Below are 21,174 nucleotides of genomic sequence, written 5' to 3' on the forward strand. Positions count from 1 at the left end.
TGTATATACCTCTGAAGTCTGTGTGTGTGTGTGTGTGTATATGTTTCTCTCTCTAGGTTGGTGAGCAGATTAACAGCATGTTGCCTGTCGTCTGTGTGTGCATTCCTCTGAAGTGTGTGCGTATTCTTCTAAAGTGTGTGTGTGTGTGTGTCTGTCTCTCTCCCTGCAGGCCAGTGAGCAGATGAACAGCATGCTGCAGGGCCTGCAGGCTGAGCGTGATCAGCTGAGGAGGTCTGTGATGGAGCAGGAGGCCCAGATCGCCCAGCTGCAGCAGAGCTCAACTCTACAGCACTCCAGCCTGCAGCAGGACAGGGACCGCAGCCAGAGGGAGATCGCAGCACTGCAGCAACAGCTGCATGAAACGGTCTGTCTACACACAAACACTCATACATTTACACACATACAGTACACACACTTAGTCACTCACACACACACACACAAATATACCGCAGACTCACACAAATATATACACACTCACACAAGTATACACACACAATCACATAAACATACACACATATTCACATACACATACATACTAGCAAACACACTCACATGAGCATTAGCAGAGATTGCTACAGTTCAACATCTGCTACAGGTGAAGGTTTGTCTAAGTACAAGCACACAAGGACAGATACACGGTGGCATTGGCATATACAGCTCTGGACATTTTTCTGACGTCATCTCATTCAAATGCCACTAAGCAACTGTAGGATGACATCAGAAAAATGTGCAGTTGTCTTTTTTTTCCAGAGTTGTACATGGCAGACAGGTGTCTGAACTGTCACTCTGTATGTGTAGGCTGGCCGTGAAGCTAACCTTAAGCAGAAGCTGCAGGATGAGCAGTTTGCCCTGCTGCAGTGTGCGGTGGTGGAGGCCGAGGGCATCGTGCTGGATGCCCTGGCCAAGGTGGATGACCCTCTGCATGTGCGCAGCACCTGCTCGCCAGACTACCTGATCAACCGGGCCGAGACGACTCTGGGCTCCATCGACAAGATGCAGCAAAGTCACACCGGCTACCTCCGAAACAAGGATGGTAGGTTTCAAGACTTCTGATCAGAATTCCTTTTCATTTTAGATTAAATATATATTTTATGTGTATGTGAGGGAGGCATCCTCATGACAATAGAAGAGAATTAATGTGTGAATCATGTATAGGTTAGTTAGTTACATTTGTGTGGGTGTGTGTGTGTGTGTGTGTGTGTGCGTGTGCGTGTGCGTGTGCGTGTGTTTGCGTGTGCGTGTGCGTGTGTTTGTGTGTGATTATTTACAATACCTTCCATATGTGTGTAGATGCCAGTGGTTTGCTGCGAGCTGTTACCCAGTTTTCTCACCTGGCTGCGGACACCATTGTCAATGGAGCAGCCACAGCACACTCTGCTCCTGTGGACCAAGCTGACCGTACGCACACATACTACCTACAAACACATACTCACACACAAACACACACACACACACACATACGCACACACACACACACACACACACACACACACACACACACACACACACACACACACACACACAAACACAGAAAGACACTCAAATAGGCAGTCAATAAAATGATCCCCACAACACTACATTCCACTCCACTCCCAAGACCAAGCGTACCTCATACATAAAACCCACAAAAGTAGCACTCTACATGGAAGTTGTACATATACAGTAAACAACACACTTTAAACCAGTGCTAGCCTATCTTAGCTGTTCAGTGTTGCAGTGATGCTCGAACAGGCTTTTTTTCCTGCCCCCTGCAGGTATGAATGAGAACTGCAGAGAGTGCGCCACCCGCTGCCTGCAGTACCTGAAGGAGCTGAAGCTGCAGCCCACCCTCCCGGGGGCAGAGCCCTCGGCCATCCGCTACATCATCCAGCGCATCCTCACCTTAGGACAGGTGAGTGCTGAGACGATTAATATATCCTTTATCAGGGGCTAATATGAAGGCTAATCACAAGTGAAAAGTCGCAGGTCTGGGTGTAACTCTGTGTGTAATTAACAGAAGTGCGTCAAAGTCCTGTGCATGTCGGCATCACAGTTATGTGTTAGATAAATAGGAATATGTTTTACTGACAAAAGGGGGTTTTGCTGACATGTATGTATGACAATAGCTTGTGTGATGGGTGTTTCCCCCCCCCCCCCCCCTCTAGGACCTGCGGCCTAAAGGCATGGATGTCAAGAAGAAAGAGTTGGGAGATATTGTAGACCAGGAGATGACTGCTACTTCTGCTGCCATTGAAGAGGCTGTGCTGAGAATGAGTGTATGGTTTGACTCTAAATAGCAGCATGAATGAAACTGAACACCGTTATTATCACAGAACCAGTTTGATTATGACATCATGAAATTGGTCTGTGTGTCCATAGGAAATACTAAACAGCACCAAGAGTGGCGCACCTGGAGTAAAACTAGAAGTCAACTCAAGGTCAGTCATGGATGAAGATGTTTCATTCAATACACCAATTCATTCATTCAGTCAGTTTCATTAAAATACACCTGTACAACGTATGTATACCTGGTATGTATGTAATTGAATAAGATATCGATGACCCCCCCCCCCCCCCCCAATTCTGAGCTCATAAAAGATTCCTTTCTCCCAACAGCATCATCCATTCCTGTTCCGACCTCATGAAGGTAAATTGAGATGCTGTAAAAATATCATTGATAGTAATGATGGTAATTAATCAATAATATCATATCACTTCTTTCTTCTCTCTCATAGGCTGTGCATATGTTGGTCACGTCAGCGACAGACCTCCAGAAAGACATTGTGGAGAGTGGAAGAGTAAGTCTTAAACCCTCATAAAGTGTCTCTAATATTAATACAAAATAAAACCAGAGATGTCAATGGTACTAAATAGGAAATATGGCATAGGACAGTCATCCTTCTTTTAAACAAAAAAAAAAATAGACAAAAAATAGTAACATGATTAATCATACACAATTATAGTTGTTTCAGGGCAGTTTCATCATACTAAGACAATGTATTAAGTGAATGCACAATGCTGCAGTATGGTAAGCCCCCTGTGAATTTGGTGAAACGCATGTCTCTTTACCCTGCCAGACGCTCGCTGTGTTGGTATTCCGAACATGTTCGAGATGTCTCAGGGCTGTGGGGCGGGAGTGTGACTTCCCATGCTGATGTGCAGACAAAGAACTAATAAATATTCTAAAGACAGACAAGTCATTCCCCTTGAATGCCCCAGAAAAGAATTTGTTCAAGTTGAACTGCAAATTTGTGGATTGTATTAGGTATATGACCAAGTGAATTTACTACACACTCTTTTATGCAGTTTTTTTTACATTTCAGTCTGACCAATGCCCCATGGAGCAGTACTCATGCTAGCCACAAAACAGGAAACAGGAAGCAAGGCTGAAATGATCTGTGGGTCAGTGTAATGTGAGGATGTGATGACCTTTGACCTTTCTTCTGCACAGGGAGCAGCATCTGTGAAAGAGTTCTACGCCAAGAATTCCTGCTGGACAGAAGGCCTCATTTCTGCATCTAAGGCAGTGGGATGGGGAGCAACGCAACTGCTGTATGTGTGTGTGTGTGTGTGTGTGTGTGTGTGTGTGTGTGTGTGTGTGTGTGTGTGTGTGCTTATTTTGAATATAAGATACTTGTATATCTGTTTTACACAGGCTGGAGAGTGCTTCAGGGTAATAGAGTATGCATGTTAAGTGTGTGTGTGTGCGCGTGTGCGTGCGTGCGTGCATGCGTGCATGCACCTGTTGTGTGTGTGCAGACATGTTTATCAGAATTGGATTTTTATCAGACTCGCTCTAGCAATACAGGAAATAGACAATGACAATATATTGTATAGACAATACACACATACAGTAAATATTTCACCTGTCCTTCTAGTGACTCTTCTGACAGGATCGCTTTAGACCAGGGCAAGTACGAGGAGGTGATCGTCTGCTCCCACGAGATTGCTGCCAGCACAGCCCAGCTCGTCGCCGCCTCAAAGGTAGGTGACCCCAGCCACTGACCCCGCATGGCCATGACCTCTGACATTTGATCTCTGAACTCTCTCTCTAGTTCAAGTCCTGTCGTGTGACATGAAACATGTGGCTTGATTTGACAGGTGAAGGCGGATCGCAACAACAAGAAGTTGCAAAGGCTGCAGCAGGCCTCTCGTCATGTGACTGACATGGCGGCGGCTGTGGTGACTTCCACCAAGTCGGGCCAAATGAAGATTGATGATATGGGTGAGAAAGAGATGAGGGAACTTGTCTGGGTTAGATAGGAACTAGCTTGGCTTGGCCAGGTAAGGATAAAGCTACTTGGCTGAGCTACTGAGTCTGTATTTGGCCTTAACTGTAGCAAGACTGTAGTTGTCAGCATTGTAACTGCAGTAATCACTGGCTAGCTGTGTTTTAGTGAGTTTGGGATGTGGTTGGGTTGAGCTTTAGGTCTGTTTAAGACATATCTGACCTTGTTCTCCTGTCTTTGCAGAGGTCATGGACTTCTCTGGGGTGTCCCTGATCAAGCTGAAGACTGAAGAGATGAATACTCAGGTCTGACTCCTTTAGCTGCATGTAGGCCAAGCACCCAACACCCTCCAGTCCACCCAACACCCAACATACCAGCTAGTGCCATAACAGTTTTTATGACTGTGTTGATGTAGCTGCTAATGTGTATAAAAGTGTACTGTATGTATGTTTGGGGTGAGGTAGTAGCACATGTTTACACTTTATTGTGTGTGTGTGTGCGTGTGCGTGTGTGTGTGCGTGTGTGTGTGATAGGTGCGTGTACTAGAGCTGGAGTCTCAACTGTCCAAAGAGCGTGTGCGTCTCGGGGAGCTCAGGAAGAAACACTACGACATCGCCAGTTCTCCCACCGAAGCAGGGCCGACTATGCCGAATATGGACGACTTTGCCGACTTACCCCCTCCCCCTCCCCCCACGCTGTTCGTCCCCGATGCCTATAGCAACAGTAGCCCTTTCCCCCCAGCTCCCACTGTGGTTCGAGAGTCCTACGGCAACAGTAGCGCTTTCCCCCCGGCACCCACCTCTGTTCCCCAGTCCTACAGCAACAGTAGCGCTTTCCCCCCGGCTCCCACCGTTGTTCCCCAGTCCTACGGCAACAGCAACCCTTTTGCCCCGGCTCCTACAAGCAACCCCTTTATGCCGGCTTTCAGTCCCAACAGGGCCCCCACCCCAGAGCCCCATCCCTCTGAACCCCCTAAGACCACCAAGAAACCCAATATCTTCCAGAAGTCTGGGACACTACTGAAGAGTGCAGTAAGAGTCCCCTTAATCAGACATCTTTGCCTTGTAGTTCACTGTATTCATTATGAATCAATACATGTAGCCTATTAAGAGTTATTTTTTTATGTTTTAAGGTTTACATTTTATGTATAAGCTCTCAGAATGTGTTCTACCTTGTACAGTTTCTCATTATCGTATATCCCTTGATATACGATGTTTTGTTGTTGTTGTTTTATGTTAGTGCTCAAGTACTTCAACCTTGTTTTTGTTTGTATTGTTGTTTTGCAGTTTCACAGACCACAGTCACAGACCTGATGTCTAACAAGACTGGACATTTGAAGATGAATGGGTGCTGAGTTTGAAGGCAGATTGTATGCTTTCTCTGAGTGTGAATGTGTCTAACACACAAAAAACAGGATTTTCCCTCTTTATCCCACTAGAGCTTTGGCCATGAAGCAACACAGATCTCTGATACTTCATCAGAGTTGTCATTGTGGATACCAAATCACAGTTATATCACAAGTATTTTACGCTCTGATAAGGCACTTTTATGACTATGTATTATTTTATACATTTTCCACTTTGTTTAAAACTGAAATATTTTCATTAATATATATTTCAGCTGCAAATTATGGAAATAATGGAAAATGTCAAAATCTCTCATGTTTAAAAATGTTCATTTGATTATTGTTGAGTATTTTGTGAATATGCTTTCTGAGACACAAATGCTATGTCCAGATCTCTGTATCACGAGTTATTAGCCAAAGTACCTCATTAAAGGACTGTAATGCTTATTTCAGTGTTGTCATGTATGTGCCCACACACACACACACACCTCAAAAAAACAAAAAAGAGAGATAGAGAGCATGTAAAGCATTCTGTTTTCACGCATAAACGTTATTATTATCAAGAGAACACAAATAAACCTACCCTCGTCATCTATGCTGATAAAATATCATGCTGGTAAAATTAGCTACAAAATTGTTGAATTCTATCCAGCTTGCAGCGACATCAGCTGTCAGCTATTCTGACATGCGCAGTGGCCGGCGCAATCTGACCAAAGAATCGGGCTGTAGCGAGGGGACTCCAATGGGGCAGTTGTTATTATCATCCGATTTTTGTCAAATAACCGATAGAATGGCCTGTGGAAGACAGCAGAAGGGACGATTGTCTGCGTAAGAGATTTCGGCGTAAGCTACTGTCGGCCTAACTCGCTGTTTAAGCCGGCAAGGGAAAGTTTGTCTCGCTGGAAAGGAAGGAACTTCTATCCGCCCGTGGCGTGGAGAATCTGGGCGGTTGGAGCGACTGCGAACGGAGGCAGTCTGTCATCATGGAAGATTTTGGAACAGTATTGGATAAGAATGTGGCCGACATGACTGTGATGGACGTGTATGACATTGCGGCAGTAGTGGGCCAGGAGTTTGAGCGCATTATTGACCAGTATGGCTGCGAGGTCCTCTCACGGCTCATGCCCAAAGTTGTGCGGGTTCTAGAGATCCTGGAAGTGCTGGTCAGCCGGAACAGCCTTACCCCAGAGACAGAGGAGCTGAGACTAGAGCTTGATAAACTGCGTCTGGAACGGATGGACAGATTAGAGAAAGAAAAGAAACACAAAAAGGTAACAGACAACACGTAATAGTAGGTATCTAGAGGACTGCAATGGTTTAACAACACAAATGAAACCAGGGACATTCTTTTCTGTTCACATGCGTGGAAGTACCATATTTGCAACCCAGTTTATTGTAAATAGGCTTCAGCTCCAACTTTCAGGCGAGGTAAACAGAGCAGTGCTCGGGGCAATTTATGTTAGTAGGAGGCTATGAGGATGTGACCCACTCTAAACTAGGTCATGAGCAATTGCACCCTTCATCACGTTCGAGGGGTGTCCACTGGGAAAATAGCGTCCGTCAGGACTCATGAAGACATTCCAACTTAACTACGCGTCCTATGAGTCATGAACAGGAGTTATATTTAGTAAAGCAAACTACAATAACCAACAGCATACACAGGCTGTCGATTATAGAATGCCCTTATAACCTGTTTTTCAAGATCCAGGATGACAACAAGCAGTTTGTTACTTGGGATAGGTTGGCATATGCCCTTTACCAAGGCGGGGGCGCTATATCCTAGGTTGACATATACCCTTTACCAGGGAGGGGGCGCTATAACCAGTAGGCTATTCAGCTGAGCAGTTTAGGAGAGGCCCACAAATGGAGAGGAAGCTGTTTGTGTTCTCAGGAAATGCCAACCTCACTTGAAAGACATGGTGACAGGCAGTATTTTAAAATGGAAGTGGCACAAGACTTAAAAACAAATCTGTGCACAGGTATTAAACTAGTTGTTACTAATGTTTACAGTACTGATGATTTCAGAAACAGAAAAACTTCAAAAAACATCATTGTCCACATTCTTTCTGTCTGTCTTTTCTTCCAATTACCCACTGAAGCATGAATGCATGAAGTTGAGACGGCATATTTAAGCTGATTAGACTGACCCTGTGTAGCTTTGATTAAATCCAGAGTGATTTACAGTGCATTATCTACAGGGATAGTCCGTCTGGAGCAACTCGGGGTTCAGTGGGTTACTTAGGGGCACAATCGTGGCAATCAAATTTCCCATTGTTTTATTTGGAAGCCCAGTTTCTTAACCACTTCACCGCTACCGATGAACTGTCATTGATATTATGATCATATGCCCTCTGTTTCTGTATGTGTGTGTTCGTGCTTATGTGTGCACTTAAATACTGTGTCTGTGTGTTTGTGTGTGTGTGTGTGTGTGTGTGTGTGTGTGTGCGTGCTCACAGGAGCTGGAGTTGGTGGAGGATGTGTGGAGAGGTGAGGCCCAGGACCTTCTGTCTCAGATCGCCCAGCTGCAGGAGGAAAACAAGAGCCTGCTCAGCAGCATGTCCATCAAAGACTGCCCCATGACTGAGGAGGACCTCCAGAGGCACGAAGGTACATCCCTGCACCAATCAGCTTCTTTTGAGAAATTGTATTTCCGTCTAGAAATTACTTTTTATCTAGTTAGTGAAATCTGAAAACAATGTAATTGTTAGATGATTAGGCTACCTTTTAGGTGAGCAATTGGCAACGAAAGCTAAAGCAAAAATATCACAGCCAGTATTTTAAATCAGAAATGAACGGTGTGTGGTCTATGGTGACCTTTGCCTACCCCCACACCAGTTCGATTTACTGCCCCTCCACCTCCCTCTCTCTCTCTCTCTCTCTCTCTCTCTCTCTCTCTCTCTCTCTCTCTCTCTCTCCCTCTCTCTCTCTCTCTCTCTCTCTCTCTCTCTCTCTCCATCTGTCTGTCTCTATCTGTCCTCTGCACAAACACAATGGAAGCCTTCTCTCTGACTGAAGCTTGGCCAGGAACCATTACTACATGAGCGCTTCAGCAACAGGCACACAGAGAACCCTCAGTCTCCAACACACACACACACACACACACACACACACACACACACACACACACACACACACACACACACACACAGACACATGCTCAAATGTTAATGAGTTGCTGTGCGCAAAGACCTATACGTACAGAAACACACACACACACATACACACCAATGCACAGCCTGTGTGCCACTGCATAGTCATTAACCTCTTTATACTCTAAATACCGCCCACTGCAGTCTTCTGATGAGCAGCCATAAACGCTAGGTCAAATTCAAGATTCTTTTCCTCAGTGGTTCCATGTTGGTGGAATGAGTTGCCTAGTGCTCTCCGTTCCTGTGATAGTTTTGGGCCTTTTAAGAGGGGTCTAAAGGCATATCTGTTCAACATGCACTTAGTTTATTAAGCGTTTCTTATGCGTTATGGTTTGTATATTATAGTATTTATTTAATTAGTATTTCATTAGACTGTTGATTGAATTGACATTGTTGTTTATTATTGCTATTCTCCTTAATGTAGTCTTACCAACTTTATTTACTGTTAAATGTAACTTTGTATTGTTATTTGTATGTCACTTTGGACAAAAAAAGCGTCTGCTAAATACCATAACCATAACCATATACCCTGTACACACACAAAACTCTGAGCTCACATTCGCAACCTTTCAGATGCTAGTCTCTCTTTTTCTCTTCCTCTCACTCTCTCTCTCTCTCTCCCTCTCTGACACACACAGACACAAACACACAAACACACAAACACACACACACACACACACACACACACACACACACACACACACACACACACACACACACACACACAAACACACAGACACACGTGCTTCTGAGTAGGCTGGACAGGAACTCGGACTTGGCCAGCTGCACTGAGTCTGAGAGGGCAGCAGCAGTTCAGTATTCTGCTGGTATTCGTGGACGCCACCTGACAGGTGGAATCAGAGTCTGGTGTCGTTCAGCAGCTCAATTCTCTCTCTCTCTCTCTCTCTCTCTCTCTCTCTCTCTCTCTCTATCTCTCTGTCTGAGGATGCTTCCAGTACAAGCCAGTATATTTTCCCTCTTTACCAATCGCCTGCATTGTGACAGTTCACACACCTATGTTGCATTTGTCTTTTTTCTAGTCTGTTTCTGTCAGAGCTTAGTGTATACCCACCGCAGATGTACATTCGAGTTGGCAGAATATTTTCATCAGTTGATATTAGCAAGACTATCCAGACACAGTCGTGCCGGGAGGGAAACACTAGTTCAACTGACAAGGCTAACAATTTAAAAGGCACAGCATGCACGGCAATTTGCTGTAGCACTGGGATGTTTTTTTGGGGAGGGAGTTTGTTTGATTATCTGGTCTCTCCATAAAACGATAGCCAAAAACAGGTCCTTGTGACTTCAGCCATGCAAAGGCTTGGTGAGGGGGATGTACAGTTTGTTTGATTATCTCGTCTCCCCATAACACTATAGGCAAAAACAGGTCCTTGTGATTTCAGCCATGCAGAAGCTTAGTGAGAGGGATGTAGAGCTGAGGTGCATATATGAAATGGTGTTTACCATATGGACAGGCTGTGTCCAGCCTGCAGTGTATGAGATGAGTCAGTGTGTGTGATGATTGGGAGCTGTCTGTCTGTATTCAGACTCTCCTGAGACTGGATCACACGCATGAGACTGAATGGAGAACGGACTGATTTAGAATAGAGCTTGATAGCAGCTGACTGTGGGCCTTGTCTGGTGCACATCCAGTTTTCCAGACATTTGATATCTGGGGAGTTTTTAATTCCCAAATGGATGTTAGTGCTCTGTGAGCGCACCTTAGTGCTGCCTCTCTTTGAGAACCTTCACCATAGTTCACCATATAGATCTGAATGTTAAAGACAGGCTCATGGACAGTATAGGTCCATAAGTACTGCACTGAGTCATTGAACTGTTGAACCTTCTATGCAAGACTACTGTAGTGATTGATGTTGTAATGTGTCTGAATTTTTAGTTTAATATAATCCCATGTTGTTAATCCCAGGGCCCATAGTCTTCTCCCATGTAGTAGGGGTTTGTTAGCCATGTTGAGAGAGTTATGGGGTGTTTTTTTGGTAAATATATTTTTGGGGCTTTTTTGCCTTTTTTATGACAGGACAGTTTAGAGAGTGACAGGAAGCAAGTGGGAGAGAGAGATGGGTGGGATCAGGAAAAGACCTGGGTTGGACTCGATCCTGGGTCCCTGTGAGCATGTGGACAAGAATGTTATGGGTGTTATAGCCAGTTGCACCACAGCGCCCCTCATGAGATGTTTTGTGTTGGTCAGGGATGTCGGAGCGGGAGCGCCTGGTGATGAAGAAGCTGAAGGAGGTGGTGGACAAGCAGAGGGACGAGATCCGGGCCAAAGACCGCGAGTTGACCCTCAAGAGTGAAGACATCGAGGCTGTAAATCACGCACCATTCACATTAACACTAACCAAGCAGTGAGCACTGCACAGAATTAGGGCTGCACAATTTGGGGAAAATATCCAAAGTGATGTTTCTGACAGGAGCAACACACCGGAGCATGTTAGAGTGAAATTAGCTGACGATACAGCGATTGTAGGTTTGATACGGGACAATGATGAAACCAACTACCGGGCTTGGGTAAATCAGTTTACAGAGTGGTGCAGGTCCTGTTGTCTTCTGCGAAAAAATTATATTTGACTTTAGAAGTGGGGATTTGACCCACCAGCAGATGACTATGGAGGGCCAAAGGATTGAAGTGGTAGGGGAGTATAAATACTTAGGAACAATAATAGATGCCAAGCTAACATGGAATTCCAACACTGATGCCATTTATAAAAAGGGTCTGCAGCGACTGTATTTCATGCGGAAGCTAAGACAGTTCAGAGTAGCGAGAGACATGATGGTCCTTTTCTATCGCTCTTTTGTTGAGAGTATTTTAACTTTCTGCTCCATTGCCTGGTATTTTTCACTGTCAGTGACAAACAAAATTAAATTACACAGGATAGTTAACATGGCCAGCAAGATTGCTGGACATCAGTTCAATTCTTTGACCACGATCTGCGAATCCAGAGTGGTGAGGAAAGGACAAGCAATTTGCGGTGACAGGTTACATCCCCTATTCCAGGTGTATGAGGTGCTGCCATTAGGCAGAAGATATAGGGTGCCGTCCTTACAAACCAGCGGGGCTCGCAAATCATTTATTCCTACCAGCATTACACTACTGAATAAGTTAGGGAAAATAACTTGAAATGTCACTTGTGATGTTGCACCTTACTATTGATAGCACACTGGTGCTAGTGATACAGCACTTTACTATTTTATAATGTAGAGATACTTGGTGTTGTGTATGGTTGTTGTGGGGTTGTGTAACTTCTGATTAGTGAGCATACTTAGTATATCAGAAGCACAGTACTCCTCTTGGGTGAGCCTTACTGTCACACAAGGAGGATGACATAAAAATCATCAAAAACATCATAGATGTGACAAGATTAACCATTGGGATAGCGTTGCAAGCTACACGATTAATTGCAGACTTTGCGATTAGCTAATTGCATTACTGTAGTTCAAATTGCAATTTCAATTCAACATCTATTTATTGTGCAGCCCTACACAGAATGTCACACAAATTACTTTATAGCGGTTGTTCACTCAGTAATAGATGTTGTTATACACAATGTTAAGTTATTACGTTACACAATACATCACAATGTTTTCAATGCTCTGAATGTGTTCTTAGAAGTGTAACACTGTAAATTAGACAATTTGACTGATGCCTGATGTTTTTGTAAGAACACTATATGCTGTATATTGTTCTCCTGATGCGCTTACACCTTTCTTCCTCTCTCCTCTCACAGCTCCAGCAGCAGCAGAACCGCCTCATGAAGATCAACCACGACCTGCGGCACAAGATGAGCGTAGTGGAGGCGCAAGGCAAGGCTCTGATCGAGCAGAAGGTGGACCTGGAGGCCTCGGGCCAGACCCGCCAGCAGGAGCTGCACGCCCTGCGCCAGGAAGTGACCAGGCTCCGCGAGCGTCTCCAAGGAGACCGGGAGACTGGGCCTGTCCAGGAGGAGCTGCCCCAAGAGCCGGTGACACAGGTGGCCCAGGTAAGACATGCCAGTGGTAGAGACAAACTCGGAAATGTACTACCTACAATAGCAACAAGCACTGCACTAGTGATGGGCAAATTAAGCTTTGGTGAACCACTGAACCACTGCAGTGTGAAGCTAGTGACACTAGCTGAAAAAAAAGATGGCCGCCACACTATCATTTTTCAACATAAAAGTCCTTAAGCAAACCATTATTTTTGGTTACATACTGGTTTGGGTAAGGACTTTTATGTTGAAAAATCTACATGTGGTGGCCATATTGGATTTATTTCATTAGTGTCGCTAGCTTCACACTGCTGTCTTTCAGTGGTTCACCAAAGCTTCATTTGCCCATCATTACACTGCACTATCGTATTCATAGATTCGTGTTTTACTTGGATACACTACGCTCATGTATTTCCTTTGATACCAATGAGAGCTTTTATCCACACATGAATGTGTCATAGACAATGTTCAAAGAATGAGCTAATATGTCAAACAGGGAAATCACCTTGACTTTATTGATTACATTCCATGTTATTTCATGTTGTTAATAGGAATGCCTGTTGACATGCATTGTTTGTAGGGAACGTACACCCTATGGCAGAGCAGTAGGCCACCCTTTAAAATGTAATGTAAAACAAAATACCACACACAATCGCTCTACATATTTCGCTGCCCACTCTTAGATTTGTCACCTTTCAGTGCTGTTGCAGTACACTTGCAGAGTAATCCCCTTCAGTGTATTTGGTGAGTCACAGAGTGTGTAGTTATGTCCTGACTGGAAGTAGGGTGAGGTTATGGATATATTTAGCCCGGGCCAGCCAGAGACTCTAACTCACACCCATGGCCTCGGCCAGGAAGCCAGGGAGTGACAGACTGCTGGGTCCTGCTTTTGTGCTCACAATGGGACTGCTAACGTGAGGCGACTGACGTGGCAGTTATAGCTCTGAGCAATGTGTTGGCTACCAAAGTTATTACTATTGATGGTGGTTAGTGAACTTGGTTTACCTCTGAAGGACTCATTGCTTACAGCAAAACAGACATTTGCTGATTTGGCCTTACGTGGAAGTTCATCTAGTTGTATGTATTTAAATATGAAATGTCTCTGAAATGTCTCTCTTTTATTTATATATATTATTTTAAAAAAAAAAAAAAAAAAAAAAAAAAAAAATATATATATATATATATATATATATATATATATATTTTTTTTTTTTTTTAGTTTTTTTTTTTACAGTTGTCATTAAACCTTGGATACCACCTGACTTTCAGCAGGTGTACTATACTCTCATGTAATAACAGAAAACATAATTGAGCACACAGTTTTACTGCTGAGGGACTCTGAGAAACATCTGACACAAATGCTTTGTGATTGTATCTTGAAGTCATTGTTTGTATAATCGTAGTAATTAAAGCACTACGACATTGGAATAAGTAAAAGTACAGATTTACTATACAGTGAATACATTTGGTCCATTTGCACCAGGGATACATGTTTGAAGATGTTTTGGAGAGGTGAGAAAAAACTCCCTCGTGAACTCACAAGGACTTTCATGTGAATACTCATTGTACAACTGAGTACAAATTGACATATAGCTTTATCATTTTCAAGATTCCATGTCAGTAATCAGTAATTATTACAGTATAGCGCTACAACCGGCCCAGTGCAGTACATTACAGTGCTGTGGTGTGCTGAAAGTTGACCCTTCCTTTTTCCAAGCGTCTCCTAATCTCTGCCCCCAGCGGTCTGATGGGGCTGCTCCACGTGCCTCTCGAGGACATGGCCTATGGTCTGACCTCCCTCTCTATCCCCAAGCCTCCTTTTACGCAGAGGAGCGGGATGAGGATGATGATGATGATGTGGAGGAGGAGGAAGCAGTGTTGCTATGGGTAACGCTGAGTAACGCATTGGTCGTTGGAGTGTTCCCAGCCAAAACTAACAGAGTTTGCAAACATTCTAAGAAGGGTCCAGTCCTTGAATAGAGTGCCCTGCCTGCATGTGTTTTGTGAGATACTTGTTGATTGCCGTTGGTTTGCATGTGTTGTGTTGGTTTGCAGTTGTGTTGATACAAGTAGGCCATGATCTAGACTTGTGATAATAACGGATTACGATTACGAGATTGTGGATTTGCATGGTACATTCATATAGTTAAACAGCTCTTGTTTAACTCATGATCTGATAAAGTTTTGACATAATGGAAAGCTAATGAAAGCTAAAGATCAATTGAGTTAATTGACCTATGATTGAAATATAATACATGGATTTGAACTGTTTGGGTATGGGTGTGTGTGTCTTTTTGAAACATCCTCATACACTGAATATGAGCTAACTGTGTGAATTCTGTTTCAGTGAGATGTCACTATGTTTGTGTCCTTTGGGTGCTTCAATCCATTCTGAATGACAATACTCACGCAAACACAACCTGTTGTGTGCTGGTTGATACTGACTTTACCACCTGACCTGCAGGAGGCGCTGTGTGATGAGGATGCGGCTAATCTGGACTCCAAAGACCCCAACCGCCCGCGCTTCACACTGCAAGAGCTTCGAGACGTCCTGCATGAGAGGAATGAGCTGAAAGCCAAAGTCTTCATGTTACAGGAGGAGATCGCCTACTACAAAAGGCAATCACACATTTCCCCTCACTCATCATTACACTCACCCACAGATTAGAAACAAATCATTTGGCTTATTTACATACATATGTATTCATTTAGAAGACACTTTTATCCAAGATAAAAGTGTAGATTGATGAGAAAAAAAAATTTGAATAGATGAGTCAGAAACATAAAAAGTGAAGGGTTGTGAATACTTTCCGTATGCACTGTACGGAGAGCAAATAATGGCAGATTGGAAAGAAATCATCTGGAAAGCAGAAGTACATTTAGCACGGGATGACTGATCTTTTCCTGTCATGTGATTGGTGAAGTTTCCAGTTGATTAATCAGGGATTTGTTTCTCTCTCTCTCTCTCTCTCTCTCTGCAGTGAGGAGCAGGAAGACGAAGTCCCCCCGGCCCCTGCAGACACCGCCTTCATGATGATGCCACGCCCTCGTCCCTCTGCTCAGCCTGAGTCGGGGATCAAGCGCCTGTATGTATCTGGCCACATAGCCAGCGGTGACCAGCCATATGCATGCTCCAACACAACCAGACACACACAGTCATGTAACAATCTGTAAAACCCCGAAAAATACGCAAACAGCATGCACAATCATATCAACGTAACATCAGTAAAAACCCTATGGGAGGGAGTGAGGCTTGATCTACTTAAACTACATTGTGCACACAGATCTTTTCACATTCTTCAAAAACAAAAAACAAAAAAAAACCTTTTCAATCACACACTCACTTCACCATGGCCCTGAAAGGAGTTTCTTACTCTAGCAGCAATTTCTTTTAGAAGATTTCCTGAGAGAGACAGAGTGTTGACCGCTGGCTTGTCCATCTGTCTGACTTGCCATGTCCATTAAAGCCTGATCAGGATTATTGGGCCGTTGGCAGTCTAAACTACTTCATGGCTACTACAGAAGCAGCAGGTGTAGGAGGGTGTGTGTGAGGAGCTGAAGATGACCTTTGACTTTTATGTATGTGTGTGTGTGTGCCTCTCTATGACAGGATCTTTACTGCCATCATGCCGATGGTGGCGGCTGGCCTGATTCCAGATGACCCCACTTTACAGCCAATCAGACGGCTTATGTCTCTTGTATGACCGCCCTCCCCTTCTTGTTCTGTTTTTAACACATAATGATTCTGCATGTGCCGCATGCGCTCCCATCTCCACCCCACCCCCACCCACCTAAATCAAACAAACTCAGTTGAACCGTGCATTCTGATTGGCTGATTTGTGGCGGCCATCTTTGCTGCTGCCTCCATATGTAGCAGCAAGGATCATTGGAATCAGCCAGTCAGAATTAAGTCTGTTTGTCTCTTCATCGCCTCCTCACCGCCTGCTGCCTCCCCCCTCCCCCCACCACCACCCACCCCAGTGGTCCTCTGTAACCCTCCCCCCTTAATCAGTGATTCGCTCCTCACTCACACACTCTGCCAGCCCACTGCTTCAGCCTCTGGCTTAGTGACCGAGTAGACTGTAGGAGGAATGAACTGGTGATTCTCCTGAGCTTTATGAGCTGGTATAATGGGAGATAGCATGTTTGTTTTTTTCTTCTCTTGAAAGAGAGAGAGAGAGAAGGAATGAAAGTAATTTCAGGGTGTAAAAACTTTTAACAAGGCCATTGTCATGCATTCATAAAGCACGCAGAGATGACCTTGGACCTTATATGCCCTGTGCCTCTTTCTCTCGTGACATTTGGCATGACTCAAGTCTCATGCAAGACTGTCATGCAAGTTCTGATTGGCTGGTAGACTAGAAAGTAAAATTACTTTCATTTCATTCCAGAGACAAAATTTATGTTCCTACATACTGAGCCTTAAAGGAGGCAAAACGGATGTTTCCTGTTCTTATAACGGAGATCCTTTCCAGCTCATGCTGCTTGATTTGGTATGCCATCACCTCTGAAGAGAAACCACACTACTAAAGAGTCATCACATTGTTCTAGCATCTGGTTAATGACATTGTCTTTTTCTAGACAGTACTCTGCACTTACCACACAGGCAATATACATTGTTTTGATTACCTTTTAGCAGCTGGTGTGTTAATCTAATACAATTTATTTATTTTAGCTCATTTTGAGATTTGTTCTGTATCAATATATTTTCTCTACCCATTCCTCCTCCCCAACCCAAGGATTACAAAGTTTAACTCCCCTCCTATCTCTTTCTCCCTCCCTCTCATTCCTTCTCTGTTTCTCTCACAAAGGTTTAGCCTCTTCTCCAAACGCCGCAGCGGTCAACAGCCCGGACAGGAAGTAGGCGGCCCCTGGGGCGGAGGGGTGGAGCCATATACAGAGCAGGCACAGGAAGCGCTACAGCACATGGATTCCCCGGAAGGACTCCACTAACGCTCGCTTTAGGATGCCCTCAACAGACCCACACAGCTTATTGCAAACAGCCCACAGAGCCACTAGATGGCAGCACCGCAGAGGGAATCCTGCCAATCCCATGTACCCATCCCTCCACCCCCTTTGTCCCATAACAGCACCTCCTGAAACAGACAAAAACAAAACAGAAACGACAAAGAAAGCCAACAAAGTATTATCCAAAACCATCACACTCGTTACAACCCCTCTCCACTTGTGCGTGTGGTGTGCATCATTCTTGGCCTGAAGCTGCTAAAGTTTGGGTGAGAGGTCCATGGAGTTCTGCATTGGAGGAAGGGTTCTCTGTGTGTGTGTGTGTGTGTGTGTGTGTGTGTGTGTGTGTGTGTGAATGCTGCTCATCAGCAGGTGTGATGATGTTCTCCCAGAACAAACTGGAACAAGGCACCCTGAAGGAGAACAAAAACTGAAATAAGAGACTGTTAACCCTGTTTTAGCTCACAGGTGTGGGAAAGACAAGGAGGACGAGACACGTAGACTTGAGTGCGTCACGCCAGATGGAAAGAGAAAAGGTTGGATTTCGTAGGTAATGCAGTTCAGAGTAGGCTAAATGAGTTTGGAAACATGTAGGAACAGGAAGTCTGTGGGGGTGTGGAGATGAATGGATAAGGGAATACAAACACATTTTTTAATGGCTTGTAAAGCACAGCCAGTAAGGGTAAGAAATGGCAAACTCACAAGGGATTACTTACCATGTGGAGAAGCATTTTTTAAAAAGATCTTTTTGCGATCTGTGTACAATGCAATGGAAACATATTGAAAGTGGATATATTAATATTTAATAGGCTCATTGGAGTGTGTATATGTGTGTGTATGTATAACTCTGCTCAATGACAGGCTGAAAGCACTTAAAAACTGAAGGTGAAAGCCTGCTCAAGGATTCAAGGAAAAATGTAATGCCATCTTGCAGTGGGTTGTTGGAATTAAGTAACTTGAAGTCCCATCTTAACTTATAGCTTTTTTGTAAGTAGTTTTCTCACCATATTGATCAGCATATGATTGGCAGCTTCTAATCAAAGTGCACTCTGGCATTGCATTGAAGGGAATTGGACAGGGATATTTTGGTTGTTTTATTTTTTTTAATTTAAAGACACTTTGACAACTGCTTGGATGGAACATGGATCCATCAGCTATGTTATTCTCTTGTGGATGCTGATGCATCAGCTTCAGAGTTATTGAAGTAGAAAAAGTGTCTTACTGAAAGCACAAGACATTTACAACATGCAGCATTCTCTTTTATTAGGAAATAATAGAAAGGAATATAAGCCTACAAATTGTAGAACACACTGCATACTGAAGTTCCAAGGCTTATACAGTAAAAAAGGATTTGGCTTGTCACAGACCCATTCCTTGTGGTAGTTTTACTTCTTTAAGATGATCTGGCATCTGGTTTTTATTTTACCAATGACACAGTGTGTTAATTATTTGGGTGGGTGGGGGGACTGAATTCCTGTCATTCTGAATAAATCCAACAACAGCCAGTCACACATAACATGGTCACATATGGATCTCCTTGTGCTTTAAAAGTGGTTACAATTCTCCAATAGAAATTAAAGTTACTGAAGCATTAAACTTATTGTTTATTTACTGTCATTTTTAAGCCACACCCACACCCACCCACACCTATGCAGGCTGGGGCTATCTGAACTCCAAGGGCACTGCAACACAATCCCTCCAAAAAGACTCCTTTTGGAGGACTTCGAGGTCATATTTTGAAGTTTATCTCCTCTCATCCCCTCTGTGTTTTTCGGCATGTTTGTCATCTCTTCTTCTTTTTGAGTCTCTTTCATAACGGTCATCCCTCGATCGTCTGTCATCCCTCTTGTCTCTATAGTAGTCTTTATCTCTGTAGCTCATCCCCCTCTCTTCTCTCTTTTCCATTCCTCGGTCTGGCTCTTCTCTTCTTCCTATGCCCCTCTCTCGTTCCTCTCTCCGGTCCATATAGCCAGAATCTCTGCCTGGAGAAGCTCCTCGGTGTCTTTCCTTATTCCAGTCTTCTCTCTCGCCTCCTCTCTCCCACCTTCGTTCTGTCGGCCTGTCTTGGTTGAAAGTGGGGGGCAAGTTGATGGGTTTACGGAAGGGTCTGTCTCTTCCACCGAACCTTAGCTGCCCAGACTCCTTCCTACCTCCTAGACCTCCCCCCAAACGCCGTGGTACCCACCCTTTCAGTGTTCTTTCCTGCTCAAAGTCCACAAACAGTTCGTGCTGGTCCACCACTAATTTGTTAGCGTCCCGACGCGCGCGCATCACCGCTCGTTCCTCCTTGTATTCCACAAAGGCATATCCCCGGGAGAAGCCCGTCACCACGTCCCTGACCAGACGAAGTTTTTGAATGTCTCCGTATTTAGAAAATACCTGGTGGAGCTTCTCCTCAGAGGTATGCTGGTGTAGGCGCGCCACAAACAGTGTGAGGAGAGGGTCTCCACCAATGCCCTTGTTGGGTCGATAGCGCGCCTGTATCGCACGCCAGACTGCGCGGTCATGAGGCTCCACATCTGTGCCATCTATACTTCCAGCCTTCAGTGGATCATACACTTTCGCAACAGGACTCCAGTCATTCATCGTCTACAAGAACATAGAACACATGTTAGAACAATCGATGGCTAGGAAAACCTCGCATTTGTAATTGCATATCATTATTACATCTGAAAAGGACACACTATAACATGAGGCGAATTGAAACACAGAAATGTACGTACAGCACAGGGCAATTTCACAGCAAAGTTGTAATAACGTCTCTAATTGGAGATGTTTAACACAGCTACATGGAACATGTTAACAAAAACAACCATGTAACGTGTCCGTCACTTATAAGATTCCGTGCGGAAACAAATCTATCAGCAGCTGGTGCCCCGGTGTAGTGTGAATCAGTGACGAAACGTGATGTACTCAAATTTACCTTACCCCGGAAAACATACCAAAACCACTACGTTTATATTAAGTGGCCCTTAATTTGTAAAACAGGCCTTTAATGTTACTTTAATGCCATTTTAAGGTGTGACCCCTTAAAGGTGCCATGTGTAATGTCCGCCAAAAAATCAATTCATACTCCACATTCCATAAAAGATGGGGCAGTATACCTCCAGAAAGTGAGTTGGTCTACCCTAGAGTAACAACCGAGACACGTGTATTGCAGTTTGGCTGGCGGTTATGTTGCCCGCATACAGCCTCCCATGGCCGAAACTGGTATTATGACACCTGTCGGGCTGTGGCTAGTAATTTAGCATGCTAATTTAGGTTGATCTCTCTGCAGCACTATACCTTGTCATTTTTTTAATGACATCATCACCCTTATTTCTTCTCATTCTTTTGATGCGTGTAGCTCATTTTTTGGATATTTTTACCTCAATTCTTACACATGGCACCTTTAATCTACATTTAAGGTGTCAAATCAGGGGTTCCCTTTATTTGTTGTGATTAAGGGATTATATCTATTACATCTAATCACAACAAATAAAGGGAACCCCTGACTTCTGAAACAGAAACAGATCAACTAC

At 44.1% G+C, this 21,174-nt stretch overlaps 3 protein-coding genes across 7 annotated transcripts in view; 2 read left to right on the top strand and 1 right to left on the bottom strand.

Annotated features, from left to right (window-relative positions):
- The window catches only part of LOC121680868 (huntingtin-interacting protein 1-related protein-like), a 16,754-nt gene extending 10,754 nt beyond the window's left edge, over window positions 1-6,000 (top strand). For both annotated transcript variants that reach the window (XM_042060434.1, XM_042060433.1), the window contains 14 exons: window positions 170-364; window positions 799-1,033; window positions 1,291-1,398; window positions 1,755-1,891; window positions 2,145-2,255; window positions 2,359-2,417; window positions 2,596-2,626; window positions 2,715-2,777; window positions 3,431-3,531; window positions 3,858-3,963; window positions 4,081-4,204; window positions 4,452-4,513; window positions 4,742-5,239; window positions 5,495-6,000. In XM_042060434.1, the coding sequence (XP_041916368.1) occupies window positions 170-364; window positions 799-1,033; window positions 1,291-1,398; window positions 1,755-1,891; window positions 2,145-2,255; window positions 2,359-2,417; window positions 2,596-2,626; window positions 2,715-2,777; window positions 3,431-3,531; window positions 3,858-3,963; window positions 4,081-4,204; window positions 4,452-4,513; window positions 4,742-5,239; window positions 5,495-5,521 (1,857 nt within the window). In that variant the 3' untranslated portion in view covers window positions 5,522-6,000. The remainder of the gene's footprint in view (window positions 1-169; window positions 365-798; window positions 1,034-1,290; window positions 1,399-1,754; window positions 1,892-2,144; window positions 2,256-2,358; window positions 2,418-2,595; window positions 2,627-2,714; window positions 2,778-3,430; window positions 3,532-3,857; window positions 3,964-4,080; window positions 4,205-4,451; window positions 4,514-4,741; window positions 5,240-5,494) is intronic.
- A 254-nt stretch (window positions 6,001-6,254) lies between these two features.
- On the top strand, window positions 6,255-19,249 carry rilpl1 (Rab interacting lysosomal protein-like 1). Of its 4 annotated transcripts, XM_042060486.1 has the most exons (9): window positions 6,255-6,824; window positions 8,010-8,160; window positions 10,912-11,030; window positions 12,449-12,700; window positions 14,429-14,575; window positions 15,153-15,307; window positions 15,670-15,774; window positions 16,299-16,386; window positions 17,500-17,634. In XM_042060486.1, the coding sequence occupies exons 1-9, from the start codon at window positions 6,537-6,539 to the stop codon at window positions 17,503-17,505; spliced, it is 1,311 nt and encodes a 436-aa protein (XP_041916420.1). In that variant the 5' UTR covers window positions 6,255-6,536; the 3' UTR covers window positions 17,506-17,634. The 4 variants fall into 4 exon arrangements, with proteins under 4 accessions (XP_041916420.1, XP_041916419.1, XP_041916421.1 ...); XM_042060485.1 differs by lacking the exon at window positions 16,299-16,386 and having other exon boundaries at window positions 17,500-19,249; XM_042060487.1 differs by lacking the exon at window positions 17,500-17,634 and having other exon boundaries at window positions 16,299-16,392.
- Window positions 18,896-20,661, bottom strand: snrnp35 (small nuclear ribonucleoprotein 35 (U11/U12)). Its single transcript, XM_042060508.1, has 2 exons — window positions 20,377-20,661; window positions 18,896-20,242 (listed from the first exon to the last, which is right to left on the bottom strand). Exon 2 carries the CDS (start codon window positions 20,237-20,239, stop codon window positions 19,397-19,399), a length of 843 nt encoding a protein of 280 aa, XP_041916442.1. The 5' UTR covers window positions 20,240-20,242; window positions 20,377-20,661; the 3' UTR covers window positions 18,896-19,396.
- Window positions 20,662-21,174: the final 513 nt, after the last annotated feature.

Source organism: Alosa sapidissima, chromosome 13 (assembly GCF_018492685.1).
Source record: "Alosa sapidissima isolate fAloSap1 chromosome 13, fAloSap1.pri, whole genome shotgun sequence".
Classification (NCBI taxonomy): domain Eukaryota; kingdom Metazoa; phylum Chordata; class Actinopteri; order Clupeiformes; family Clupeidae; genus Alosa; species Alosa sapidissima.